The sequence below is a fragment of the Sinohyriopsis cumingii genome, chromosome 12, assembly GCF_028554795.1.
Source record: "Sinohyriopsis cumingii isolate HCF-2022 chromosome 12, ASM2855479v2, whole genome shotgun sequence".
NCBI lineage: Eukaryota > Metazoa > Mollusca > Bivalvia > Unionida > Unionidae > Sinohyriopsis > Sinohyriopsis cumingii.
The window spans coordinates 13,006,384-13,033,975 of NC_142972.1; the positions used below are offsets into that span (position 1 = coordinate 13,006,384).

Here is a 27,592-nt window from a genome sequence, read left to right on the forward strand (position 1 = left end):
ATATAAAAAAATTATTGTAAAGTATTATTCATCTGTTTTTTGTTTATACTTGTATGTACTTATCACAATGGGTGTCATTGAGAACCATCAAATTTAGGAGTGGATTTTTCCAATCAGCTCTGTCCCTTTCAAGAATTAATCATATAGCACATGTTTAGGTTTAGGTTTATATAACTGTTACAGATCTGCAATGCCCAGTCTTTGCATGAAATGTGGTCAAAATGAAACTTGAGTCAGAGATCTTTACTCAGATATCATCTCAATGTTTACATTTTCTGAAAATTGATTTCACAAGCTAGAAACTCAAATCTGCTTTCAGATTTTGACTTGGAGGGATTTCAGTCCCTCCATGTCTATTCTCATTTTCCAAATTCAGTTTGTATTACTAATAACAGTAACAGCATTGATGTACGAGAAACCTTACATACGAGTTCAAAGTCACACATATAAAAAGGTACTCTGCAGAGTACACAGTTTTGTGTAATTGTTAAGGGCTATTCCTGTAAAACATACCTGGGACCCAGGGAAGACACATTTAATGTTGGGTGCTCACCCAAAGATGCAGTTTTGAATTTTCTTGTCATGTTAATATGAAGTCTTTGAAATCAAAGTACCCTGGCATATATTTTTTTTAAAACTACTTTCCCTGGATACCATATATATTTTAATGAAACACCGCTCAAATAAATAAGAATCCAAAATGAAATTAAAAGTAAGGATATTTATTTGATCAGAATAGTTCTGTCCATTCCAAAGTCTACAGATATACAAAATGATGCTTGGAAATGCCTCTAATTATTTATAAGAGAAATGTGTGTATTCTAGAGGGGTTTTGCAGTTGATGCCCATTCCTCTCATTTGTGTATATGAGAATTTTGTTCCATTTCTGGAAGGAGAGATTATAGTCGAGCATGACTGGATGGAAAATTACTGATTCTTTTCAACTTAAAGTTGGTGGTGGCTTGAATGTGCCAAGTTAATGGCAGAATGAAAAAAGTGAATGATTAAGTGGAGTTTCTCTCCAAAACAAGGTAATAATTGTGAAACAATGTCAGATGCAGGGTTAGATGATCCGCCAAGAAGAAACCAAAATTTGATGCAAAGTTTCAGAAATTTTGGCTATTACAGTATATAGGGTTACAGCATGACACCAAGATGAGAGGTATGTTGTGTAACATTTGCAAAAGTTGTGGGAACTGTGGAAAATTATATAAAATAGCCATAAAGAACTCCTTACCAAAGCGAGCTATACATGTTCACCCCTTCTGATGGCAGACTGTAAAAGAAGGTTATCAGCGCAGAACAATATTCATATACAAATAAGGAATAGATTAAGCTCAGATTCAATCAATAGACTAATACTTGTACAGCTAAAGGGAATATCTTTTGAGGAATCTAATTTAAGTAGAGCCCTAACATTATGCAGCAGGATGAAAGAGAGACTTAAGTGTTAGGTATATTACCATCTGAAGCATTGAGAAAGTAAGTATTGAATTGAAGAATTTCCTTTTTTTCCCCTTCATCTTTTGTTTTCTATCCCACCCTTATTTTGGTAACAAGTGGGGAGATCCCTCCTTTAGATAAAATCCTCTTACCATATGTTACGTGTTTAGGCTCTAATAAACAGTAACACAGAAAAAGTGAAAACAACAAGCTTTGTAAAATTTAACAAATAATATTATTTCCCTGGAACAAAATTGTAAAAATGAAAAAAGAACTTACAGTTTTAAGATACAAATCCAAAAATAATCCAAGAATAATCCACAAATTAAATTTTAGAAAGCCAAATAATAAAATGTTCTAATGAATTCTAAGTTTAAGTCCCGACGAAGAATCCAAGATGGAAAGTGATGACATATGTTATAGTCAGTACTGTGCTTATCTACAGTTCCTTGTAGAAATATAAATAATGACACTCCGGTGTTGGAAATGCAAATAAAATTTTGATAAATTGTCTTTGTCCCAGAATTCTATATGAGCACATCAAATATTTCCAGAGAAACAAATTAATCTTTTAAAATCCAAATGATCTGAAGAAAAATTAACCTGACTCGAAAACTGGTCACAAGAGAACAACTTGACACCAAGTGTAGAAGCCCAAAACTGAGAATATTTCTCTTAAACACAGGTTATATCATATTCTAAAAAACAGTTTCGAAAATCCCCAAATTGCGAAATCACGGGTGTCATGTGTTTATATCACATAATGCCTAACATGACCCTGACAAAAACCAATCATTTTACTCGAAGAAATAAAATAAAAAAAGTTGTTTACATCTTAAATCACATAGTCCCATCATGACCTTGACAACAACCAATCCTTTTAAAATAAAAATAGAACTTACCTGGCTGCTGCTAATATTGAATCAAGGTCAGGATCTAGGTCAACATTTGTTGTTTATGAAAGAATGATTCAGGTCAACTGATTTTCTGGAAAAATATCTCCAGTGAATAAATTTACATTACAATAGCATGTAATGAAGAATAAAAAAATTTAAAACTGACAAACAAACAATTAAATTAAATATATATTAAATCAGATATATGCAACACATCTGTGAATCAGTAACAAATTATAAGTCCATTGGTCTTACAGATCAGTTTGATCTGGCAAGTGAGGCAAGTCATATCTAGGATAATTATTTGGGTTGGTAGTAGTTATTCTCCATGGATATTGTTCTGCTATTGTTAATACTTGAAACAATAGTAGAAAATGCTTTTAAATGGAAATCACAACCTTAGTTTCTCAAATAATGTTTCAAATGGTAATATAAATTCTCTTGGGATGTATATAAAAAAACAACATATACAGATTATTTTTTGTGTGAAAAGGACGATGAGGTATTGATATTGCTCGAGTTTATTTCTTCCCTCTGATCTTGTGTAATTTAGTAGCAATTATGTTTGCCAATGGGTTGTAGTTTCCACACTTGATGCACGTTTTCCTTCCTGTCTTGGTCATATCCATTTAGTTATGTCCAGCTGCCCATCTTTAACATATCTTCTCTCGCCCTTCTCCATTTGGTATGATGATGTGCCTAGATCCAACCTTGCTTGTTTTTAATCAAGTTAATTTTAGGGAAAAGTGAGTCATCAACGGTTTGCTAAGGTTGTCCTTAAAGTTTTAAGTTGAATACATTTCCTAAACCAATTAAAGGATTTTCTTCATGTTTTGAATGAATGATGATGAGGCTAAGACAGTTTATTCTGCAAAGTGTTCCTCAATCTTGTACCTTGTGGTTAAGATTGCACATTTTACAGCAATGCATAGATCATGGCTTGACAAAATGCATGCTTTTGTGTTCGTATCTTACATTTTGAAACATAATCAGCAGTGAGTTTTTTTTTCTACAAAAGTAGTCATTAATATAATAAACTATAGAAATAACAATTTTAAATGTAAATGCTCTATCTTTAATTACAAGATTTATGTGAGCCATATTACTCCCAAATAGCTGAGACTATATTGGATTGGAAAATCCCTAACTAGTCCATTAAATATCACCTATTTCAAATTGTTATGCAAATGAGATTTCCAGTGTGCTGTAAGATCAAAGTGTAGACTGGCTGATGGGGCCAGGTAAGTGCTATCATTGTACATATTGTTGCAAACCGCACTGCACCCATAGTCCATTATGAACAATAAACATGAGAAATGCAGATCATATTGTTGCAAACCGTACTGCACCCGTAGTTCATTATGAACAATAAACATGAGAAATGCAGATCAATCACTGTAGTAATTGTCTGTAATTTCGTTGATTAGTGCCTGATAATGCCACTGTCCATGATGCCACCGGGAAATAAATACTGACAAATTACAGTTGCTTCATTGATGATTTTATGGAAGTTATTACTAGCTCGTCTTCCACCAATCAAGCATTCTAGTAGATCAACATCAGCAAGGACATTTTTGGGACAAAGTTTATTGTAAATCACTGGTGTGGTTTGCTTTTTATGACCATGATGTGCTTGCACATCTTGGGTTAGCCCCTCTTCTGTTTTTTCTTCTTGTGCTTTTCCTTTCCTTATTCTAGATCTAGTTTTTATGCCCGATTGTCTCATCCTTTTGCTTCTTCAAGTTGACTCTTAATTTCTTCTTGTTTTTGTTCCCTTTCTTGCAACTTATTCCTCTACCTCTTGGTTAAAGATTTTAAAATTGTTCATATCTTCCTTAGATCTGAGTTGCTGAATGTTCCCAACAATGCTATATATGTCTTTGACTAAGTTGGTTGATTTTAGACTAAAAATATGTTTGTGTTTTACATAGTGATCTCTACAACTGTATCCAAATGTGGCTATATCAAGTATTTGGTCTTTATCCCTGAAAGCAGTAATACTTTCCTCAGCAAATTTATCTGTTATGTTCCACCTTTTGGTGGTGGTTGAGAAGGCAGTTGATCTTTGGGTTGAAGTTGCTGGTGTGGTTGAGTGGGTTGAAGACATCCAGTGATGTCCTCGGGTAATGTCTTAGGAGTTTTTTGTGTTGCCTTGGTGGCTGTAACAATTTTTTGGGGTTCGTTCAACAGTTGGTTTAAATAACTGTTCTGTACCTTCTGTAAATTTCACTTGAGCTTCCTGATGTTGTTGTAGCTGCTGTTTGACAGAATCATGAACTGGGAGATATTTCTTAATTGCCTCTTGTCATTGTTGAGTTAGTTTAGCTGTGCTAGAGTCCATGGTTAGTGCATAATCACTCATTATTACAACAATGATTCAATTACACATCACCAGTCAGCAAATAGACAAGATTTCAGTATATATAGTAATAACTGCAATGTCAGTAGCTGGTAAAGGAAAGTAACATTTCCATTGGTCAGAATGTTACCACGTGATCAAAATGAATTGCGTTCATTTCTGTATGAACTGTAAGGAGAACTACTTTTCTAAGAATACCCACTTCTATAAATAGTTGTTGTTGTTGTTGTAGGGTTTAACGCCATTTTTCAGCAAAAGATAGGCTATACATGGCGGCCAGTATAATTGGTGGAGGAAGAACCATGGAAAACCCTGGGAAGAACCACTGACCCACGAGAAGCTACTGGCAGGCTTTCTCACGTACCAACGTTAGCCGAGGCTGAGACTCGAACTCACGCTGACAGAGGTGAGATGGCAGTGATCCGTAATGGTGAGTGCTTTAGACCACTCGGCCATCTATAAATAGTTTCACGTGTACAGCATAAGATAAACACTGCTAGTGAAGGCAGACACGAAGTAAGCAATAAAGGAAAAGAGCATTCTTATAATTTAAACAAAAAAATAATTGAATAAATTCAATCTTAAAGACTAAAGCAACTGATATTTCTCATCTTTTATGAATAAAATCATTCTTTCTTTGGCAAAATTTGTTAAAAATACTGATAAAAATGTTTGAAGTGTGCTAGGTCAAGGTCACCAGTATACGGTATTTATAGTTATCCAACGATGAAACTGATATGTCAGAATTTGGAGATTTTTCGCTAACTTTGCCTTATGAGATAGATTATATGCAGGAAGATATTGAAAATTTTGACCCATCCATATTTGACGAGCCTTTTGAAGTGGAAGTATCACAAACTGAGTTACCATTTAGTTTGAATGAACCAACACCAGTCCAGTTCCCATTTGATAACAAGGATGACCACAAACCAAAACGCTTCAAATCACTTAAAGAGGAAGATCTCTTAAACATATCTGAACAGCGGTACTTAAAATCTACCAAGAAAAACACTCAGTGGGGCTACAACACTTTTGCAGGTAGATTTATTCATTCATTTAATAATCATAATAAATTAACAATAATAATAATAATTAGTAGTATATTGGACTCTTCAGCAATGTAAGCTTAAAGTAACATTGCTTGATACTTAGTTTGCTGTTATTTATTATTTTCTTAAATTATATGTTATGAAAAGGCAATATGTTGTTAATTTTTATGCAAAAAGAAAGAACAAAAAATAATTATAAATCATTCATGCCATTTTTTTAATAAAAATGAGACTTGCTCGGCAGTGAATAAGGTGTACTTTATCTTTAAAGTAATACTTGTGACAGCCTACAAATGTAACCAATCTGTTATAGTAAATACAAATTATGAAAAGAAGATATGCATGAATGAATTCTTCCCAAAGATCTAAATATTTAAAATGTTACAAATTAGATACTACCAAGCTGAAAAACATGAATTTCAGAATGGTGCAAAGAGAAGAATATTGAGATTGATCTGAAGTCAGCTGAGTCATTCACATTTGGCCCAAATGTTAGCCATATTTTATGTTGAAGCAGCCCCCAAGGTCACCGCAACAAGAAAGAGGATGCTCCCTGAAGCCCAAGCTGAGGAATACCATAAAAACACATTAAAAAATGTCCATGCTGCTATTAATCGCTACATGCAGGTTGAATGTGGTTGTCCAATCAATATTGTTACAGACCCTGAGTTTAGAAAAGCAAATGACATGTTAAATGGAAAATTAAAGTTTAACACAAAGAATGGTTTATCAAGATCAGCTCAACACAAACCCATTATTCCTCCATCAGACATGTATGCAATCAATAAGTACCTGATGAAAGATAACCCTATCACACTCAGATACAGGATTTGGTTATATCTGTCTATCCAGTATGTTACTCGTGGATTAGAATTTCACAGTCAATTAACACCCAACAGTCTTGAAATTAGGTGTGATGAAACGGGCTGAATATGTCATTCTGACCCATCAAACTATGGAAAAAAATCATCAGGGAGACTTAAATGCTAAGGAGGAAAATTCTGACAAGAGAATGTATGCACCTGGTGGTCAAAACTGCCCAGTCAGGTCAGTATAATACTTCCTCACACGCATTAATCCAAAAGCTGAATCATTGTTTTGTCACACTGATAAAAATGTTTTGAAAATCCCAAATTGTGTCAAATATGGTACACAACAAGATGTGTTGGAAAGAGACAATTTAGCAGTTTTATGCCTGACATATGCAAAAATGCCCATATATCTGCAAGATATACTGCTCACTCTCTTCGTGCCACAGCTTTGAATGCAATGACAGATGCCAACCTTCCAGCTAGGCACATTATGTCTTTGTCTTTGACCATTCCAATGCACTATCATTGAAACCATACACAAGGCCCAGCACTCAACATAAATAACAAATGAGCAACATTCTTTCCAATGTATGTTTAAATGTAGCATTGTCTGCTCAAGACTCTTCAGCAATGCTATCTCATGCAACTGTAAATGTTCAAATGATCCCTACAAACTCAAGCGGTACTAATCAAGAAAATGTTAAAATGACTGCTACAAACCCAAGCAGTACAAATCAAGTAAATGTTAAAATGATCCCTACAAACTCAAGCGGTACTAATCAAGAAAATGTTAAAATGACTGCTACAAACCCAAGCAGTACAAATCAAGTAAATGTTAAAATGACCACTACAAACCTAAGCAGTACAAAACGGTAAATGTTAGTATTGAATCTGCTCAAAATGCCCTACAAGCACTGTCACATAGTACAATGAACTCTATGACGGGTTTCATTACACAATCCACCTGTCATTTCAATAACTGCACATTCCAGTTTAGTTCCAACTAAAATGAGTAAGTGCAAACAAGTTAAGGAAATACATGACTTTCCAGTTAAGTGCCCCATCTCAACTATCCAGGCTAGAATAATAATTTACAAAACATCATGTACAACTCCTGGTTTTTATTATATGGCAATTTTCAATGAATAATTATAGACAAATTAAGAAAATGCATAACAAATGGTTAGATGCAAGTACAAATATTAAAGTAGTAAATACATGAATGTGTCATACAGTTTTTCATTTTTATAGTGATATTGCTGTATTGTAATTATTGTTACACTATACTTAGAAAAGTGTGTAAACACTAAACACAAAATTCAACAAATTAAATTGTCTTGCTGTTTTGAACCCCTGAGTTAAAAACTCATAACTTCTTCCACCAAGAGCATTCTATATCAGCATTTGCCTCTGTTTGCATCTGTCCTTTTGTGTGTCTGTCTATTTTCAACACTGATGTCACACATTTGATGAGAGGGATCAGGTGATGAACCATTGTCACTAAACAAATCATAGAATAACTAAAGGGATAAAATAAATACTCAATTATATTAGATCTGTGTGTGTATGTGTATGTCTGAACAAACAAAACTGATCACAGACTTTATATAACCTAACCTCATACACATGTATGTATTAGTCTATCTTGTTTATAAACACGAAAATAGGTTTTGAATAGCGAAATTAGGTCACTCACGTGTCAGAAGTGATGAATCTGCCAAATCACGTTCAGTCAGTCTACGAACGTATACATTCTTACAGCCATGACATCGTGACTTTAAATATTGAGCTCTCACTTTGAATACACGTGTCCATTAAGGCAAAATATACAAATCATGGTAGCATTGTTATAATTCCTTATATGGGCTTTCATTGGTTGAAAGACTGGTATTATGATGGCCTTATTACGATCAAGCAGGACAATCCTAACTACTATAAATAGCTACGTAACAGAAAAACCCCAAACATGTATTACTACGCTCAGTAGAGATTTATATTTTTTAATGATGCAAACAAAATAACATAACGAATAGCTGAAATTTCAATTATAAGAGTTTAATGTTGTTTTTGTTTTTTCTGAGTTTATCATGATATAAACTGTCAGTTGCCGACTCACACAGCTTACATAACGCCCTTCGGGCATTATTTGCCGTGTGAGTTGGCAACTGACAGTTTATACCACGATAAACTCTGAAAAAAACGTTAAACTCTTAAATGTGCCTTATTTTATTCGCCTACTAAACCCCACCAGAACCCCTTGCGAGAAAATGCTTTGAATTCCAATGTCAGCGTGAACTTCCCCCGTGATGGCATTTCCTGTTGAATGTCCCCTCAATAACATGCATTATTAGCCATGTACAGAACAATAATTATAACACTGCTCTACACTAAACACAAGGAAATACAATAAGATTATAGTATTATTTTTGCCCTATGTTCATATAAAATCCATCAGTGTAAATTATGTATACACATGTTTGTGATTTACCTGGTGAAAAATCAATAACCTGTTGTGGGCATTACAACAGGTAACTGACATACAAGTGTCTTTATATATTTGTTTTCATAAACATTTCTGCAACTGGCTTGTGGACAAGAGGTTAGCATGGTGGGAAGTTTGTTCAGTGACTCACTGGTCACCAATTGGAAATTTGTTCACATTCGAATCTCAAGATGGACAATTTGTCGGCGATTGTAAAAAATATTATTGTAATTAGATGGACAACAGCAATTGGCTGAGAAAATGTTGAAATATCAATGAACAGGTAATTTGTAATTAATTTAACTCAATCGAAACTTGCCTGGCCCCCCACATACCAAAATAATGTTTGCTTTATACCTGGGGATCACTTGGCAGATGGGTGGTCATGTTTGGTTACAAATTAACAATTAAAATTTGGCATACTCAGTCTTCTGAACCTCTTGTAATTTGTTCCTCACCCAGCGGTTCAATGGGGGGTCATGAACATGAGAAATTAAGAAATTACCCATGAAATTGTATATAAAACATCATTCAGTTGGATGTGCTCATCTTCTTTTGCTTTTATTTTGTGTGCTTCAAGCAGGCTTACATACAAAGCTTAGATTGGCTCTTGGCAATGAAAAAATTAACATTTTCTAGCACATGGATGTAGGGGCACTTTGGCTTGGGGGTGGGTAGGTTGTAATCCCCAAAAATGGGTGGGTAGGTTGTTAACCCCCAAAAAGGTTGGTTGCCCCCCACTGCATGTGGAAAAAGTAATGTTTTATACAGTAATGACAATTGTAGCAATACTCATTTTGAACATAGATTTAATACTGTTAACGTCTTCTTGAGGGCCTATAATGGCAGTGTTGTTAATCTCATAAATTTAGGAGTTTCTAGTAAAGGTTTACACATAAGTCATTTAAGTGTTCAGGGTTTTCATGGAAAGATGGATCAAGTGAAGTTACTGCTAACCTCTTCAAATAATAATATACATTTGGTTGGACTCCTTGAAATAATGTTGACAGAAAATTAGGGTGAAAATTTCTTGTATATCAGTGGTTATGACAAACCTGATCATAGGGATAGGAAAGCAGGCAGAGGTGTGCTCATTGTGTATGTTAGAACTGGTACTGTTGCTAAAAGAAGAGAAGACATAGTAATATAGGAAATAGAATCTATTTGGCTTCAGATTACGCCAGAAAAAGAAAAAAAAGCTAAACCCTACTTAGTTGGTTTTGTGTACAGACCCCCATTGTCACATAATAATCGATGTGAATATTTTGAACTTCAGATAGAATTTCAAATGAAGAGAATGAATTTTACATTCTAGGTGATATCAACAGAGACCGTCTCAATGATGAATAAAAGTGAATTGGATGGATAGTATTGCTTTGTTAGGTATGCATGGAGCAACTAGAATATGAACTCACAAGATTAACATCTATCTCTAATATACTTGTGGAACATATTTATACCAATACAAAAAAAAATGTTTTGGAAGTAATGGTTTCAAGGATTGGTACAGGTGACCACTTTGCAATTTTCTAACACATAAAGTCAGTGGAAAATTATAAAAAAATAATATCCATAAATCTATTACTTACTGATTTTTTAAAAACTGATACTGTTAAATTCCTGGAAGATCTGAAACATATTCCATGGAATACAGTCCAACTCTTTGAAGGTATTGATGATGTTTTGGATACTTGGACAGATCTGTTCATCAGAATGGTGAACAAACGTGCCCCTTGAGAAACACATGGGATAAAGAAACAGCACCAGCCAGGATGGATCTCCCCATAAATTTTAGATGTAATAAAGCAAAGAGACAAACTAAAATCTGTAGGAAATCAAACTGAATATAGAATTTGGAGGAATGCATCAAGATTAAGCTCCTAGTATAAGACATTTTCGTAGTGTTCCAAGAAGAAAGTAAAACCATTAATTTCCATTTACTTGAATGGCACAAAAATTATGTATGATAGTTCTCATGAAATTTTTTGAAAATGTCCACTTAATCTTAGAAAGTGAATATGAATTAAAAGAAGCCTTGCATACTACTTAAACAACCTTTTACACAAAAATTAAAATTTCCCTCTATTAAGTCAGTCATCTTGGCTTATAACTCTAGATGGTTATGATGATTAGTGTAATTATGTAACATTACTCAGCCTCAGGTAGAGCAACCTTGTCTGTTCTTGATCAGTGGGAGTTGCCAAATAAATTCAAACATATCACTTCAAGAATTAAAAAAATAAACATGTCTACTATATGCCAGGTCTGTGACATACATGACTATTGTGATAAGTTAAAAAATAATGTTTTTTCAGATTTAACATGTAAATGTTTATTTTTTTATTCTTATGATTTCCTTTTTAAAATACACCTCTCCCTTGATGACTAGCACACAGTCGGGTCCAAAAACATAGACTGCCTTATAAATGAGGGCACGAGTTACTGAGGGACCTCCAAAAAATAAGTGATCCATCCCCGTTGGACTGTCAACAAACTACTGGAAGGGGGTGGGTGGGGGTAAATGTACTGTTTAATGGCTGGTTACTTGTTTTATAATCGCTTCAAAAATACTTGTGAATACAGCACTTTTTCTAATGAAGTTGTTTGTTATTCTGTATAAATTACATTTATTTTTCAAATGCCCAGCATCAGAAAGATGTTTCATTATTGCAACGGTTTCAAACAACATTCATGTATACTTGAGAACATTTGTGAATTATATCATTGCTTTTTGTTGTTGTTGATTAGCTTAGTTTCCTGCTTTGTACATGGCTATGAAGTTCGAAGAGGGGAGTCTTCAAAATAAGGACCAGACTAGCAACATTTATTTAATGAAACAATCATCTACATTGAAAATAAATTTTTGTATTGCTCAGTTAGTAAAATAATGATGCTGTGATTTCATTGCAAATATTAGTGATACTTCATTTTGGAGGATATCTGAAAGTGCCATTTCAGGAATTCTCAAAAACTTGCTTCTCCACAGCGATCCTATCTGAAAGAAAGCTCTTTATTTGAGAAATTATTAATTTCACTTGGTTACCTTGCTATGTTTGATCACATTTATGAATGAGCAGGTTAATTTAAGGTAGTTCAATTATATTATGTAAACGGTAATATTTATAACTGTTTGATTGATGAATTGGAAACCAATTTATGACTGGGGTTGCTAGAGCTTACACATGTAGGATTTGCATGCCTTTTAATTTTCTTTTATTCAGCCTCCTTTATTTAATATAAAAGACGCAATTAATGTGATGCTATAAAGGAGGCTAGCTTTTAATTCAGTACAACGATGCAACAAATACTTCTGTAAGTCAGATATCAAAACATGGTTGGCACTTGATTAACTTCTCAGCGAAATGCTTGCATACATAGCTGTTACGGTTGATTGACACATTTTATGTTTGAATACAAGAGGGCACATTGCATTTATGATGATTACACTTAAACCGAACTAAAGATAGAACTAAAACAAAAAATTTGCTTGATAAGAATTATTTTATATTTATTCATGAAGGTAATGCTATCAGCAGGCGTAAGTGACATTTTCATTGATCAAAATTTTGTTGAATATAATTATTTACAGTGTACTTTGAAGGTTGTTTGGAAAGAACATGTAATAAATATATGACTTCTCATTACAAGTTGATAATTTGATAATGTTGATTACAATTTCCAGGTCCAATATACTTTTTTGATGATTAAATGAGCAATACATCAGTGTTTCACTTATTAATTTTGATTTTCTTTAGGTTCAACAAATAGGGCTAACACATTTTTGTATTTTCTAGTTAAAAATGGGGTCCATGCTTGACCCCACATTATAAGCAATTTTTTGAGTTATCAGGCCACGATTTATCGAGGGAGTGGTGTAAGAAGATTGATATGGTTCTTATTGCCCAAGTTTACTTAATGAACTTCCAGTTTCCATTTGTAATGATTACCATCACTTGACTTCATCTCAATTCTCATCCTCAGATGATGATATAATGTGATTCTGTTTCATTGCTTTTCAGATTGCACAAAGTGCATCTAAGCAGACAGACCTGATAAATCTTTACTGCAGAAGCGCAGATAAGTTTCATCCAGATGTACAGAACTGTTTGAGTCAGCTTGCCTTCCAGGTAAATATATGGCTTCATTATCCAAGTAAGAGGAAGTCTTTAATCCAGATAGGTTCTATAATATAATTAAATTTTGAAGGAAATTAGAACTGAAATTAACTTGCCTGAAAAATAATCTTCAACTCTGCTTTTTATAGTTATTGCAATGGTGGTACTTTAATTATACATTCAGTTCTCTCTTCTTTATTTGCCCGAGTGGCTGAGTGGTCTAAAGCGCTCTTCGTTACGGATCACTGCCATCTCACCTCTGTCTGCAGCGGTTCGAGTCTAGGATTCAGCCAATGTGGGTATGTGAGAAAGCTTGCCAGTAGCTTCTCGTGGGTCGGTGGTTCTTTCCGGTGTTTTCCCGGGTTCTTCCTCCACCATTAATACTGGCTGCCATGTATAGCCTATCGTGTGCTGAAAAATGGCGTTAAACCCCACAACAACAACAACAACTTCTTTATTTGTGCATTTACTATTTTAATTAAACCTACATGTAACAATACAAGGTAAGTTACTAGTTCTCTCTGATAAACACTCTTAGAAACAGATCTTACTTTGGTAACAGGTTTCATTTAAAATGAATGCAACATGCTCTCTGGTGTTTTAGGTAAACAGTGTCACTACTCACACATGATTCAAAGTTCACATAATCTGGAAAAATGATTGAATTTTGTTGCTTACCTTGAAAAGTGCTTGAATTTGAGGTTGGCTCAGAAAAGAACTGGACACGTATTTGAAGATGCTCAGTAGTTCTTGAAAAGTGCTTGAATTTTGAAGCATGTCTTTCATTGGAAAACATTAATTTACTTAAATATAAAAAAAAATAAAGATCTATTAAAATGGGCAGAAACTTGATCATCTTGGATGTGTACCTCAATGTTGGGTCATTTACATATTCAGTAAGATTTCCAGCTAGGTTGCCTATGTGCTTGTTAGTACTTGGTCTCTTTTGGGATCAACTGTTGATGTTTAAATGAATGGATGCTGCGTTGACTGGGTAGTACTGTATTTGTCAAATTTAAATTTACATTGGATCAGTGGGTGAACTTGCTTTGAAGTCCCATAAGCAATATTTAAAAACATAAAAAGAATGAATTATTGACAATAGAAATGAATTTGGAATATATATTGCTGCAGTGTAAAAGAGTAGAGTGAGAAACTTGTGCAGGTTAGATTATCTGATTCACAAACTGATAACTAATATTCATGGTGAATGGCATGTATATAATATATCTCCTGTAATTGTGACATGAAGCATCATTTACAAAATAAATTTGTTGCATGAGAATTAATATTAAGACTAACTGATCTGAGATGTAAATCAAGTGGAATTGACATGTAAGTTACCATAGGTGAATTGGATTAAAAATATGTAATTTAGTGATGCCTGGAAATAAACTTGAGCTTGACACCAGCAAAAACAGGGTTCGCCCGGTACGTTGAAAAGTACTTGAATTTTTATTCATCCTTAAAAGTACTTGAAAATTGGTTTTACCTTGAAAATAAGCCTCGGTCCTTGAAAAATATAAAATTAATTGATAAACGAATGTACAAAAGGTTTTCATACCATTATGTCATGTAATCGAGATAAAACTGTTTGCTATTGGGAGGTTTATAACATGTGACCAATCATATATTTGTAATTGTACATGGATCTGATTATAGAGAGCATTAGAAAGTATGCAAATCTTTTCCAATGATTCTTCTTTTTCGTCGAATTTTTTTGTGCGGCATCGGTACGTATTTGTACTTTAAATCATGGTGAATCAGCTGTTCAAACTGTCAAAACAAAAGATAATGAAAAATATACACAAAAATGGTCACAATTTGTTCTTATTGTACGTTCAAGCTTCTGATTTTTGGTGTACAATGTAAAATTCAGAAGTCTGCTGGAAGTCTATTATTGACTTTTTTGGCATCGTGACCAAACTTTGGGTGTAAATTACGGTCGTATGCCTGTTAACAGAAAGGCTGCTTTCTACACAGTGTACTTAAATATAAGTGTAAATGTACTTGTAAAATTTTGATGAGCGATCACGCTACAGCAGATATACAAAATTAGATGTGGCAACACGCTGTATAATTTCGTGGTGGACAATTTTAAGATGCCACATGAGTGCATCATATCATGTGTTGAAGTTATTCCAGAAATCAACTTTGTCCACTGCGGACAACTTCAGGTACACATAAATTGTGCAAATCATTTATACATGGTTGGCCGATGGGTTTTCGTGAAGTGTGTCAGAGAGAGAGAAGGTTGGCTTTGGCAATTTCTGTAACTCCATTCACTACCAAATATTCAGGATAAACATGTGTACATGGATTTGAGAATACAGAAGGTTTATCTGGGTATTTTTCTGTGAGAGCTTTCCCATTTCACGTGGAGCAAATCGCCCGGGAAGGGTGTGTTCAACTCCAGTTGATGTCAAAGCAAGAATACAAGACCTGTTAATTAAGTTTCCTATACCTGAAAGTGAAATAATGGTGGATTATACTTCCATAATGAGACATTCTACAAATTTCCCTTTACCAAGTAACAGGGCTATCAACTCTGAATCTCGATCAAAATTTCCATCCTGTTGATTTTTGTTTGCAAGTATTGGGCCAGGTAGATGTGCAAATTTCAAAGGAACTTCTGATGTCCTGCAAGTTGGCTAGGCAAAGATAGAGAACCTTGAGGATGAGCATTTTGAAGGCTAAATCGGCTACACATACAGCTTAAAGAAAACAGACCCTTGAAGCTCTGGAGGAGTTGAAGAAAAAGAAGCAAAGGATTGAGGACAGCATCCAGCATCTTGAGAAAACATTGGGAAGAATTAGTCCTTGTTTCATAAGCAACCATGACAAATGTTTATCATGATATAATTACTCTTATTTTACACTGAATTCCAACACACCTAAAATATATTGATAATACAGTAAAACCTGTCATGAGCGACCTCTGCTATGAGCGACCACCTGTCATTTCTGACCACAATTGTAATGCACGGATCGATTTTACTATATAAACGCTCTGTTATGAACGACCACCTGCTGAACGCGACCAGCGACCACGATTTCTTGGCAAAATATGCATTTTGACACTGCTATGAATGACCGCATCGCCAAAAAATCAAAACAGCTTGACACCACTGACCTTAACTTAATCCTTTGTAAACACTAGAGCTCGGGATAAATGTAGTATGCAAACAAAGTGCACATTAAATAACACTATAGTTGAACAACCATGTATCGGGATAAACGCCTCTAACCATCATTTAATCCTTTGTAACAAAGACTGCATAAATAGCAAAGATTGCTCTAATAAAGTATTTAAAAATAATTTGTCTTGCTACAGTACCAGTTTTGTGAAATTTACAACTCCAGCGTACAGTGTCATTTGTAAACTGCAGTAAACCAGACTAAAGTACATGTCACTAACCGCCATTGTAGTGCCGAAGTCATGTGAATAGCCAGTAAGAGTAACATCAAAGGGAGTAATGATGGATATACGCAGTCAATTTAGAGGTTTGTATTTTTTCTTTATCTTTATGAAAACTCACAAAACACCGGTAGTCCTTATGTCCAAGTGAGAAATCGTTTGAAAGGGCTTCAATGTTGGTTTGAGTACATTGTTTACTTTCCAGTTAATCCATAATGCCTGGAGGGTGAATGAGCTTATTGTCTTTAATACTAGTAAGTGAGAATCATTTCCTGATTTTTTTAAAATTATTTTTTATTTCTTTTGTTAGTGTTTCACCAAGCCACAATCTGTTTACGTGGGTGCAGATGGTCGGAACATTTGTTTATCGAGCTATAACCCTGTTGATTTAAACTTTGTCTCAGAATAAATGTATTGTTTCTTGATGAGTTAATTATGTCTTTTGGTTTCATTCATTGGTACATAATGTATATTTATTCCACAATTCCCCAAAACCTGATCAAAACCAATAGTCTTTATAACGTCAACACTAATAACAACGGCAGAATCTCCGCTGAAAAAAAAGGAAAAATTTTAACACTGGAAGAAAGGATTAATGTCATTGAAAGAAATGAAAAAGGCGAGACCACCCGCAAAATAGCAGTCAGCTTAAGCGTCGGTAAAACGCAAGTTCAAAATGTAATCAAAGACATGAAGTCCATTAGAAATGAATGGCAGAAAGGTGCACAAGCACAGAGGAAATATGCCACGGCACGACGGACAGTTTATGGAGATCTGAACAAGCGAGTATGGGAGTGGTTTTGTGTTGCAAGGAGTAAAAACATACCAGTAAGTGGAAAGTTGATTCAGGAAAAGGCAATAATTGAGATACATGTTCAGACCAAATAGCTGAGTAAAACATGTCAACAAAGAAGTATAATGGATTTCTTTTAAAAAAACAAGTGAATAAGTGTATAAAATAAGATATATACATCATATCTAACTGTTCATTTTTTGTACATATTAATGTGATGTTGAAATACAAATTTTATTTTCGTTGTTTGATAGATGTATATCTTTATTATATAAAGATATTTTGAGAGGAATGCATGCAATATTTAATAAGATTCATGAATAAAGGATATGACACATGTACAGTGAGTATGGGTATTATTTATTTTTCAACAATGCTAACTATTGACCCTGAAAACCAGTCCATTTTCACACACCTCTTATGAGAGACCACCTGTCTTGACAGACTGCTTTTGGTTGGCAGAAGGGGCAGTCTCTCATAACAGGTTTTACTATATACACAATAATGTCTCACGATATTGAAAGACGATTCTACATGTGGGCGAAGAAAATTCCGCAAAGATCTGATGATCTTTGATAGACATGGGTATTTGGCAACAATTCCCACCACTGATCTATACGTTGTCCTCCTTAAATTCGTTCTGGAAGTTAATCAGTTTTGAGTAATATGACTTCAAAATCAACTTGGTTCAATTCCTTGTCCTATTTAGCACGTTAGCCGCTACTTTGAAACTCTTTATAGCACAAAAAGCAAAATGCTAGTCCTGGCATTATGTTTTTATACAGACTGATCGATTACGTTCCCATCTACTTTACATTCAAGCTATTCTCATTGCCGCACATTTTTCAAATGGTTATTCAAACTCGTATCCCGCTCGAATTGCCATGTTTAGCATTCCCATCAGTTTCCGTTATGCATCGATTCATTGGGCAAGTACACAATTTTGACCAATCAGAAAGCTTTTTACAGCGATCATCCTTTAAATAATAAACAGAACAAATACTTATTAGAAACCACGTTGCAGAAAGGGTCTGGATAGAGCATTGTTTTTAAAAAATGTTTCAGGGAAAATCAGATTCAGGTCAGGAGAAAAGTGAAATTCTGATTTAAAACAGAAAATAAGAAAACTTGTTTGTGGGCAGTTAAATCCAGTTTAATTTAAACAAAAATACAACAACAACAATAAAAAAATTTGATAAAGAAATATAACACGGAAAGATGTGGAAAGAAGTTATTGTGCCCAAAATAAACAATACAATTACAGCTATCAGAAACAGGGAATATAAATGCTGCTGAAAATCATTCAAATTGTACAAGAAACAAAAAATAAATTTTGTTATATCTTATTGATATTTTTTACTTAAATGTCAGTGATATTACAATCACAAAATATCACTATATTTTTAAACATTTTGACAAACTTACAGTGAAATTTCAATCACAGATTCCCACTGATATTTTCAGAAATGTTGGCAGAGTCAGTGAAATTTCAATCACAAAATTTCACTGATATTTTCAGGAATTTTGGTAAAATCTCCTAAAATACCATAATTTTAGTGAAAAAGGACATTGAGTGAACGTCAAGAAATGTTCATTGATTTTGCTGAAATTTCAGTCACATTTTCACTATGATATGATTTTTGTATAGCATATTTTGATATGAAGCCAACAAAATCTGAATAAACATCACATCAAGCCCAAAATCCACCTTGCACCAAATTTTCTAAGTCCAAAGATTCATCTATGTGTGTACTACCAGATATTAATTTTCTGATCATGTTTACATTTTCTCTACTTTTTGGTCATGTCTTTGTCTGTTTTTAAACATCTGTGGAAATAAATTAAAGAAAACTAATATACACGTGTTTCTTTAAATTTATATGAGTATATATTCATCCTTCCACATCAGCTACACTGACATATACATGTACTCTAACTCCCACCAATATTTCTATTTGAGTCAGATAGCTTAGATTATTAGTTCTTCAGAGAGTATTTTCGATGATGTTATAATACATGAGCCTGCTTTTCATATGGAAAGAAGTGCTTGTGGATTAAAGTTCAAAGTTTATTCCATATGGAATTTTCACTTGCTGTGAAGTACTTATGGAATTTATGTGGAATAAATTGTCTGATTCCATGAGTTTTTCAGTCCATATCTCTTCCATACGGATTCCTGAAGTATTTCATACGGAATCCATGAGAAATTTCTGTACGGGAACATTGGATGTATTTCAGGCAGGAAAAGTATGCTGACGATTTTTGACTAAATATTTTAAAATAAGTTTTTTTTGCATAATTTATATTATTACAAAATTTCTATGTGCACTTTTTAGTCTAATTGTGTAACATCAGAAAATATTCTGCTTATATAGTTCTGTGCACCTGTTGAAGTAGTATAAAAGCTGAGGGCACAGACCAAAGAAATATGTTATGTTTAGATTACCTATTGTCAACAAAGTTACACTGAGGGTGTATCTTAGATTGGACATGTACAACAACTTGGTGACTGTTACCTACATTCCAAGATTGATTAAAATTTGGCTTTAAAAAAATTGTGTTCGTTCTCTTTATGTATATTAATTCTATATTATCATACGCTCATTTAGTCTGCATTTACTTTACATTGTCATTATCTGCAGTATTTTATGATACTGAACACTGTCATATTGCATGTACATGCATGACAGGTGTGCCTAAAGATAGTTCGGTGTATTAGGAACTAATTTGTAAACAAACCATGTACACTTATGTAGTAGGTGCTTAGGTTTTGGTTGATTAAATTGGTTTGTGATTGAACTAAGCAACTGTTATATCCATTTGAAAGTAGAGATGATAAAGTCAATGATATGGATGAGTTCAATGAGTCAGAAACAAAAATTTCAAAGAAGATAAAGATTGAATGTGATGTTCACAATGACAACAACAAATGTGAGAGTAATTGAAAATACCATTCTGATCATTGAAACAGTTATCTAGGAGAATATTCATATATTTTCGCAAATAGAATGGTTAAGGCTATGCTCAGTACTCTCTAGCATCTAAAAATATAGCATAGAAAAGCATATTGAAGCCAAGGTCTATTGCATATCAATCAAAGTCTGTAAAAATACTAGATTCAAGATAAAAATGTAACTGAAGGTTTTGGTAGAAAACTAACAGCTTCAGAGCGAATAAATGAAGATGACGAAAAAGTATTATTTCCACTGGGTAGGCTGAAATTTAGTGTCACACAATGGCTGCTTTTCAATTTTCCCCATTTAACTATTTTGATACAATGTTATTCTAGCGATAGAAGACATTCATGTAACTGGTCATAGCTGGGATGCCTCCAACAGCAAGATCCAAGTGGCAGGGCATAAATTTGTTTTCTTTAGCTGGTAATGAGAATGGTAATAAATATACTTACATTTATGCTTCTTGAATTTCCTCAAATTGTACCTTTTTAGTTAGTTCTTCCAATCCAACTGACATGTCCTGCAAACCTGGTGCAGACAGAAACTGGACTGGAATTTCAAGTAGCCTACATTTCCAGAGCGGAAATTCATTCTCCTTACTGCACTGAATTGACCCTTAAACCAGTCCCTCATAATCAGAAAAGCAGAACTGAGTTGGATCAACATAGAAGCAAAATCCATGCACATTGATTCACAATATTGGTCTGAATTTCAATTTTAAGTAGACCAAAATGACAATTTTTAAACTGATTTGGAGCGCGCAAGGTTGCTGGCTGGAGCTATGTACACATGAATACTGTTATTGTGTATTGATGAATCTATGGTTGTGAATTTATTTTGGAATAAAACATAAATTAAATTACATTGTTTCTTGTAATGTCCTTTATTATTAGGCCTTAGGTAGTTAAACAAAATGAGCATATAATAAAAGGTTACTGCATTTGTATGGGAAAAAGTGAACTCTCTTTTTTTCCCTGAAAAATACTGCACATTCTCAAAATCATGCAGTACTTTATCAGAAAAGCTTGCTCATATTTTCCCATACAAATGCAATAACCTATAATTACTGCCCCTAGTGACATCAGACTTAAAGTCTGTGTGAATAATAGGATGAGTTTTAAAACATGATCATTGCGACCTTCTGTAAAGGATTTGATATAAATAAGCGAGGTTGTGCATAGCTGTTAATTCCAGAACTGTTTCATCTATTCACTCCAAACTTAAAATCCACGTTCATCTCAGAATGAATGTATTTCACATATCAAAAGTGTGGATCACTATGATCACTTTTGCAGGAATTTTAACATTACTTAAAGATGTCTTTGTTTTTGTTAAGAATATTTAGGTTTTACTTCAGGTTGTGATTTTTAAGAGTCATTTTCTTTTTTTAAATCACTTTATTCATTTCAGAGCAGCTTACATGTATTTTAATATATTTTGTAGGTAAGAGAAACATCATACAGTGTTTCAATGCACCAGCAGGGAGAGCATGAAAGAAAGCGCTTTGGTGAACTGTTATCTAGTTTCTATCAAAGAGAGTGGGAAGCTGCACTGAAAAAGAAGGACATGGAGGAGGACAGAATCATTCTAAACCACATTCTGACATGGACACCATTTTCACATTTTCTCAACATGTTCTGTAAGCATTATGTGCCTGTGTGTTGGTGTGTGTGTGGACATGTGTATTGTGTGAACAGTATTGTCTTGAAGTCCAGACAGTGTATTTATGAAAATGATGATGCCCAAAGATTATAAGTTCATTAATGAAATGGAATGAATTGTTTAAGTGCTGTTCAGTGTCCACACAAATACAGTAAAATAGTTTTGTTTATTATCTATACCTGTCATTCTTCATCATTATGAGTCTAATGCCACCGACCCTGTTATAATATGGGAGCAGCAGGGAAGTCGTACAGACCAGGTGGCTCAGATAAATTTAAACCTCCTACCAAACATTTCTCCGTAGAACCCTCAGATTTCAAAAATAAACCCTCCTACGAAAAATAATCCGCAAAATTCCCCCCCAAATTGCATTTTCGGGCATAAAAAAAAATGCATCTTTTTTTGGGGGGGGTGTTGTAAAATTTGTTTGTGATTGCAAATTCCGACTGCGGATACTAATTTTATTTCACATTAAAACAATATCGTTGAAAATAAGATGAGTCGAAAAGTTAGCACAGTTGGAGAACCTCATTCTGCCAGATTAGCGCGAGAGCAATTAGCGGCATTAAAGAAGTTCATTCCGACAAAACGATTATTTAAGAGAAATGTTCGTGGTTACGAAGATATGCAACATGGAATTTCAGAAACTTCGGCAAAATGGTTGAAGCCAGTGACCGGAACAATTGAGCAGGTTGTATATGGCGACGAAAAAGATCCAGATGCTAGAAAACGTGGAATTTTTCCTATGTTGAAAGGTATTGAGGATCAATCACGAACATTACCCGAGCGATTAGCAATAGCAGCAGCGGCGCAACAACTTGCAATTACTGATGGAGGAAAACCTGGAGATGGAAAACCGGGAGGAAGAAAAATCGCAATGATAAAAGGGAAGTTTAATATCGATAATTTAAGAGAAAATTTCACCGATGAGGGATGGGAAATAATATCGCAGCCCCTCTCGACATTGTATAATATAGATGAGATTGGCCAATTTGCGGAGGAATATTTTAGTGGTCGAACTGAATTTTTGACTGCAGTGGGAAAAAAAAGATATGCAACTCGCGATAGTTGGTATGATATGGTATATAAAATTTACACACAAACAACATCAATAAGTAAGATAGCGGATCCGCGTTACAGAAGATTTTTAGAAACAGCAAGAGATACACAAAGATTTAATAAGCAAGAGGCGGAAGAAAGAAAACAACTGGAGAAAGAAAGAAAACAACAGGAAAAAGAAGAAAGAAAACAACTGGAAAAAGAAAGAAAACAACAGGAGAAAAAGGAAAAAACTAAAAAACGAGGGAGAAAAGAAACATCACAGGAAGATATTCAACCACAGGAGCCAATATTTCAACCAGAGGAATTAGGAGCTAGACCAAAAGAAAGAACTCCACCTCAGAAAAAGGAAAGAAAACCAAAAAAGAAAAAAGATCAGAGTGATGAACCGATAATTGTACCCGAACATGTATCATCACCGGCTATTAGTGTGTTTAAAATTGATCCTAGTGTAACAGCGGATAATTATTTGAATCCAAAAAGATTTTATTTACTTGGCGACTATGATTCAGTAGTTCAAATAGCTGCGGATGATTCTACGAAAAATAAAAGATTCTTTTTGCGAAAAGAATTTGATGCTGATAAAGTTAACATACTTGATTGGTATGCGATAATGTATTTTGGTAGTTTAGGAAAACCAGTAAGATATTCCGATGAAGATTTTGGGAAATTTTCATCGGATGTTGGTAATTACAGAATAAAGTTATCAGAGGGAAAAGCAAGATTATCAACTTTAATAACACCTAAACAAGATAGTCCTGAAAAGTTTAGTCCTAAAAAAATTTATAATCCCACAGAGGAACTTATTTCTAAATTAACATACCCCCCGCGTGTAAAATCACTTGAAGAAGTTTCTATTTTACAACCATATGCTCCTCTTGAAAAGGCTGCTATAAGCCCGTATCTTACTATAAAGGATAAATATCCTAAACAAGATAGTCCTATAGGGGATTTGCCACCGAAGTCATCGTCGTCAGGGTTATCGTCGTCAGGGACATCTTCATCGCCGTCAGACGAAATATTTTACTCAACGCCATTGGAATCTCCAGAAACAAAAAAAACAGGAAGCGGATATTCAGTTTGTCCCGATAGTGTTGTCAACGATGTATCTCGCCTTGAAGTATTAATCGGAGGAAAGCGAGCCGGAAATAATTCTCGTGAGATAGTCAACGAAGCATCAGATATTTGTCAGCGATTATTCCGTGGTGGTATCATCGATTCTCACATTTATAAAGAGTTTGTCGATGAACTCATCGATTAAATCAACACAATTGAAATAATATGATTATTCATAAACATCAACGCAGACCTAATCAGGTCCGCATAGTAAACTCTCGATTGCCAGTATACAAATATATTCACGGTAATGGATTCGGCGATATCGTTGGAAGTCTTGTCACGCGAGTAATACCTAAAATTGGACCAATGGTAAAACAACTAGGATTAAAAGCAATAGGAAAGATAGGTGAGACTGCTGTTTCTGGTATCGGTAATTTGGCCAGTAAAGGCTTCAACGCTATCAAAGATAAAATATTAAGTTTAGTACGTAAAAAGCAACCCGTCAAATTACCCATTACCAGCGAAATGCCACCTGAAGTCAGTAAGGCCATAAATGATGCGGCAAATAAAAAAATAAATGATCTAGCACAGGAAGCTGCTATAACAAATCTAGCGCAGGAAGTTGCTAATACAAATCTAGCGCAGAATGTTGCTAGGACAAATCTAGCAAATACAAGTTTTGTTTCAGGTGATGGTCTTCGTTTTAGACGATATTATTAATAATAAATGTTCGCACAAGTGTCAAATGAAGTATTTGACATGGATGAACCAGTAGGTAGGGATACATCAGTGCGAGATTTCCAGTATTTCTCGTACGAGGTAGTTGAGCCAGATTCAAGAAATCGAAAGGAAATTCAAGTCCACGATACAACAAGATATTTTCTTCCATCTGAGGCGTATATCGAATTTGTTGGAAGGCTTGTTAGGACAAACGATACCAATTTTGGAGCAGATTTTGAAGTTGGGTTTGTTAATAATGGAATTATGGCACTATTCAAGAGCTTCACTTACATGATCGACGGAAAAGAGATCGAATCAATCACAAATAACGTTGATATAGCAACGACGATTATAGGATTAGCAAGATACTCTGATGATTTTACCAGATCGGCCGGTCCTAGCATGATGTTTGCGAAGGATAACTATGATCATCCTGGTAATAAACAATTTATCAAGAGACAACCAACTAATCGCGTTAATCCCGCTGTTCTCAATGCTGATGTTGAAGATATGATAATTGACCTTGATCCCAATTACAACCTTGGATTTGCCACACGAAATAAAATGTTAAAAGACGCCGAACGAAGATTTTCCTGTGCAATTCCGTTATCTCATATTTTTGGATTTTGCAGACATTTCAGAAAAGTTATTTACGGAGCGAAGCATACGATAGTTTTTGTTCGAGATTCCAATGATGATAGAGCCATCTGGCGAGATGCAAGTGCAGATCCCCTTGATATCGGCAAAGTTGTCCTTGAAAGAATTACCTTATGGATGCCAGCAATAACACCGTCGATGATCATAGAAGAAAAATTATTGTCATTTATGAATCAAGGTGGAAAATCCATCATGGCTTGGCTCACAACTATGACTGACTCTTGTGATGTTAATATTAACGGAATATTTACCTGGCGAATTGCCTCACAACAAGGATCCTCCGCGCCAAGACATATCTTTGTTGCTCTCCAAAATATGAATAAATACGATCAAGAACATAGTCACATGATATTTGATCAATTCGGGGCAACAAACGTATCATTAAGAATAAATGGCCAACAGGAGCCAACCGAGGAAATAGCCATCGATTATGCCACCAATTCCACGGCACGCGCGTATCATCGATTATTAACTTATATGGGTCGCGATCAAAATATTGATACCGGATTGCAAATATCACAATTAGATTTTAATAATCTTTATCCTATCTATTATTTTTCCCTGGAACATCTTGATTTGGTAAAGCAGTCGGTTGTCGATATTCATTTCAAAGCCAGAATTAACACAGGAGGAAACGCAAGAGCAATTGCAGTTATTCTCAGCGATAGAACAATGATCCTGGAAGGCATCAGTGGTAGAATGAGAGTCATCGATGCACCCGTAGAGAACATGTAACAAATTCTAAATTTAGATTAAGTGATTATTAATATGCCATACGATCACGTCAGCGTAACTCTGACCCCCGGTCAGGTGAAAAAACTTCAATCAGCAACAGCAGCGCGACGAGGTTTAAGTTTAACTTTGAAAAGTAATCAACTTCACGGTGGACCTAACAAACTATCGTTAACTAAAAATCAACACGGACATTTCACCAGAGCCAGATCAGCAAATACTGGTATTCGCTTGAATCTCTCAATAGGAGCAATCAGAGATATGATCAAAGTAGGTGGTATTTTTCCATTGGCTGCGCTTATACCCGCGTTAATAGCAGGCGCAAAGGCAGTAGGATTGGGCGCACTTGGAGGGATAGGTTCCGCAATAGCAGGAAAAGTTGTTGGAAGAGGATATCGTAAAAAAAAGGGAGGATTTATCTCCCCCTTCTCTCTTCTAGCAAAAGTGCTGCAGACGCAACAAGGATCCGGCCTTTACCTAAGACGACCCCCGTACGGATCCGGTCTAAGTCGAGCCTACCAGCCTCAAATTTAGATTTAATAAGTGAAGCAAAAAAAAAGAAAATAAAATTTTTCAGAGGCGTATTTATGCGAGATCAACTACCGGACAAACCAAATTCAACCGAGACAGGAATAATAAATCTCGATAAAAATTCCGGTCCTGGCACTCACTGGGTTGCGTATGCGATTAATCCTCGCGAAATCATCTATTTCGATTCATACGGATTAGCACCGCCGAATGAATTTATCAAATACGTGTCAAAACTAAAACTTCCGGTTTGGTATTCAACACTTCCAACACAAACATTAGCAGATCCACCAATATGCGGCCGGGAGACAATTAATGTCCTTGATGAAATTTCAAAATCATCCAAACCTTTTCGCAAAATTTTATTTGAATATACCGTAGATAAATATCATGGTTGACATTTACGGTAGGTCTCTCTTTAGGAAAGAAAAAAAAGACGTAGTCGACATCGATACATCAAAGTTTGCAACCAAGAGCGATATTAACAATCTTTTATCGCTGTCAGAAGTTGATCCTGGCGAAGTTGCTGTATTTCAAAATACTGAAGGGCGATTACAAACTAGCAACGTCAAAATAACTGATATAATCAAGCGAGACGAATACCGCGATCACATTAGTCAGTTTACTCGCCAATCGGAGATGGTATTAAAATCTATTGCTGATATCGCCGATATTATAGCGAAGTTACCCCTGAAGGCCGATAAAACATTACACGACGATCTTCAGGATAGAATGACAAAAAGACTTAATAGGCTAAATAACGACCTTAAAAAACTTGAGGATGCTTTAGCTAAATTTAGCAAAAAATTTGACGAGGATATAAAAACATCCAGCGATTCTTCCTCCGCATC

At 34.7% G+C, this 27,592-nt stretch overlaps 1 protein-coding gene across 1 annotated transcript in view; it reads left to right on the plus strand.

The window, feature by feature from the left end:
• Positions 1-27,592, plus strand: part of LOC149786019 (E3 ubiquitin-protein ligase rnf213-alpha-like) — a 180,064-nt gene that overhangs the window by 65,670 nt on the left and 86,802 nt on the right. Inside the window, exons 9-10 of the mRNA XM_089978096.1 lie at positions 13,061-13,168; positions 21,768-21,963. Of these exons, the coding sequence (XP_089834222.1) occupies positions 13,061-13,168; positions 21,768-21,963 (304 nt within the window). The remainder of the gene's footprint in view (positions 1-13,060; positions 13,169-21,767; positions 21,964-27,592) is intronic.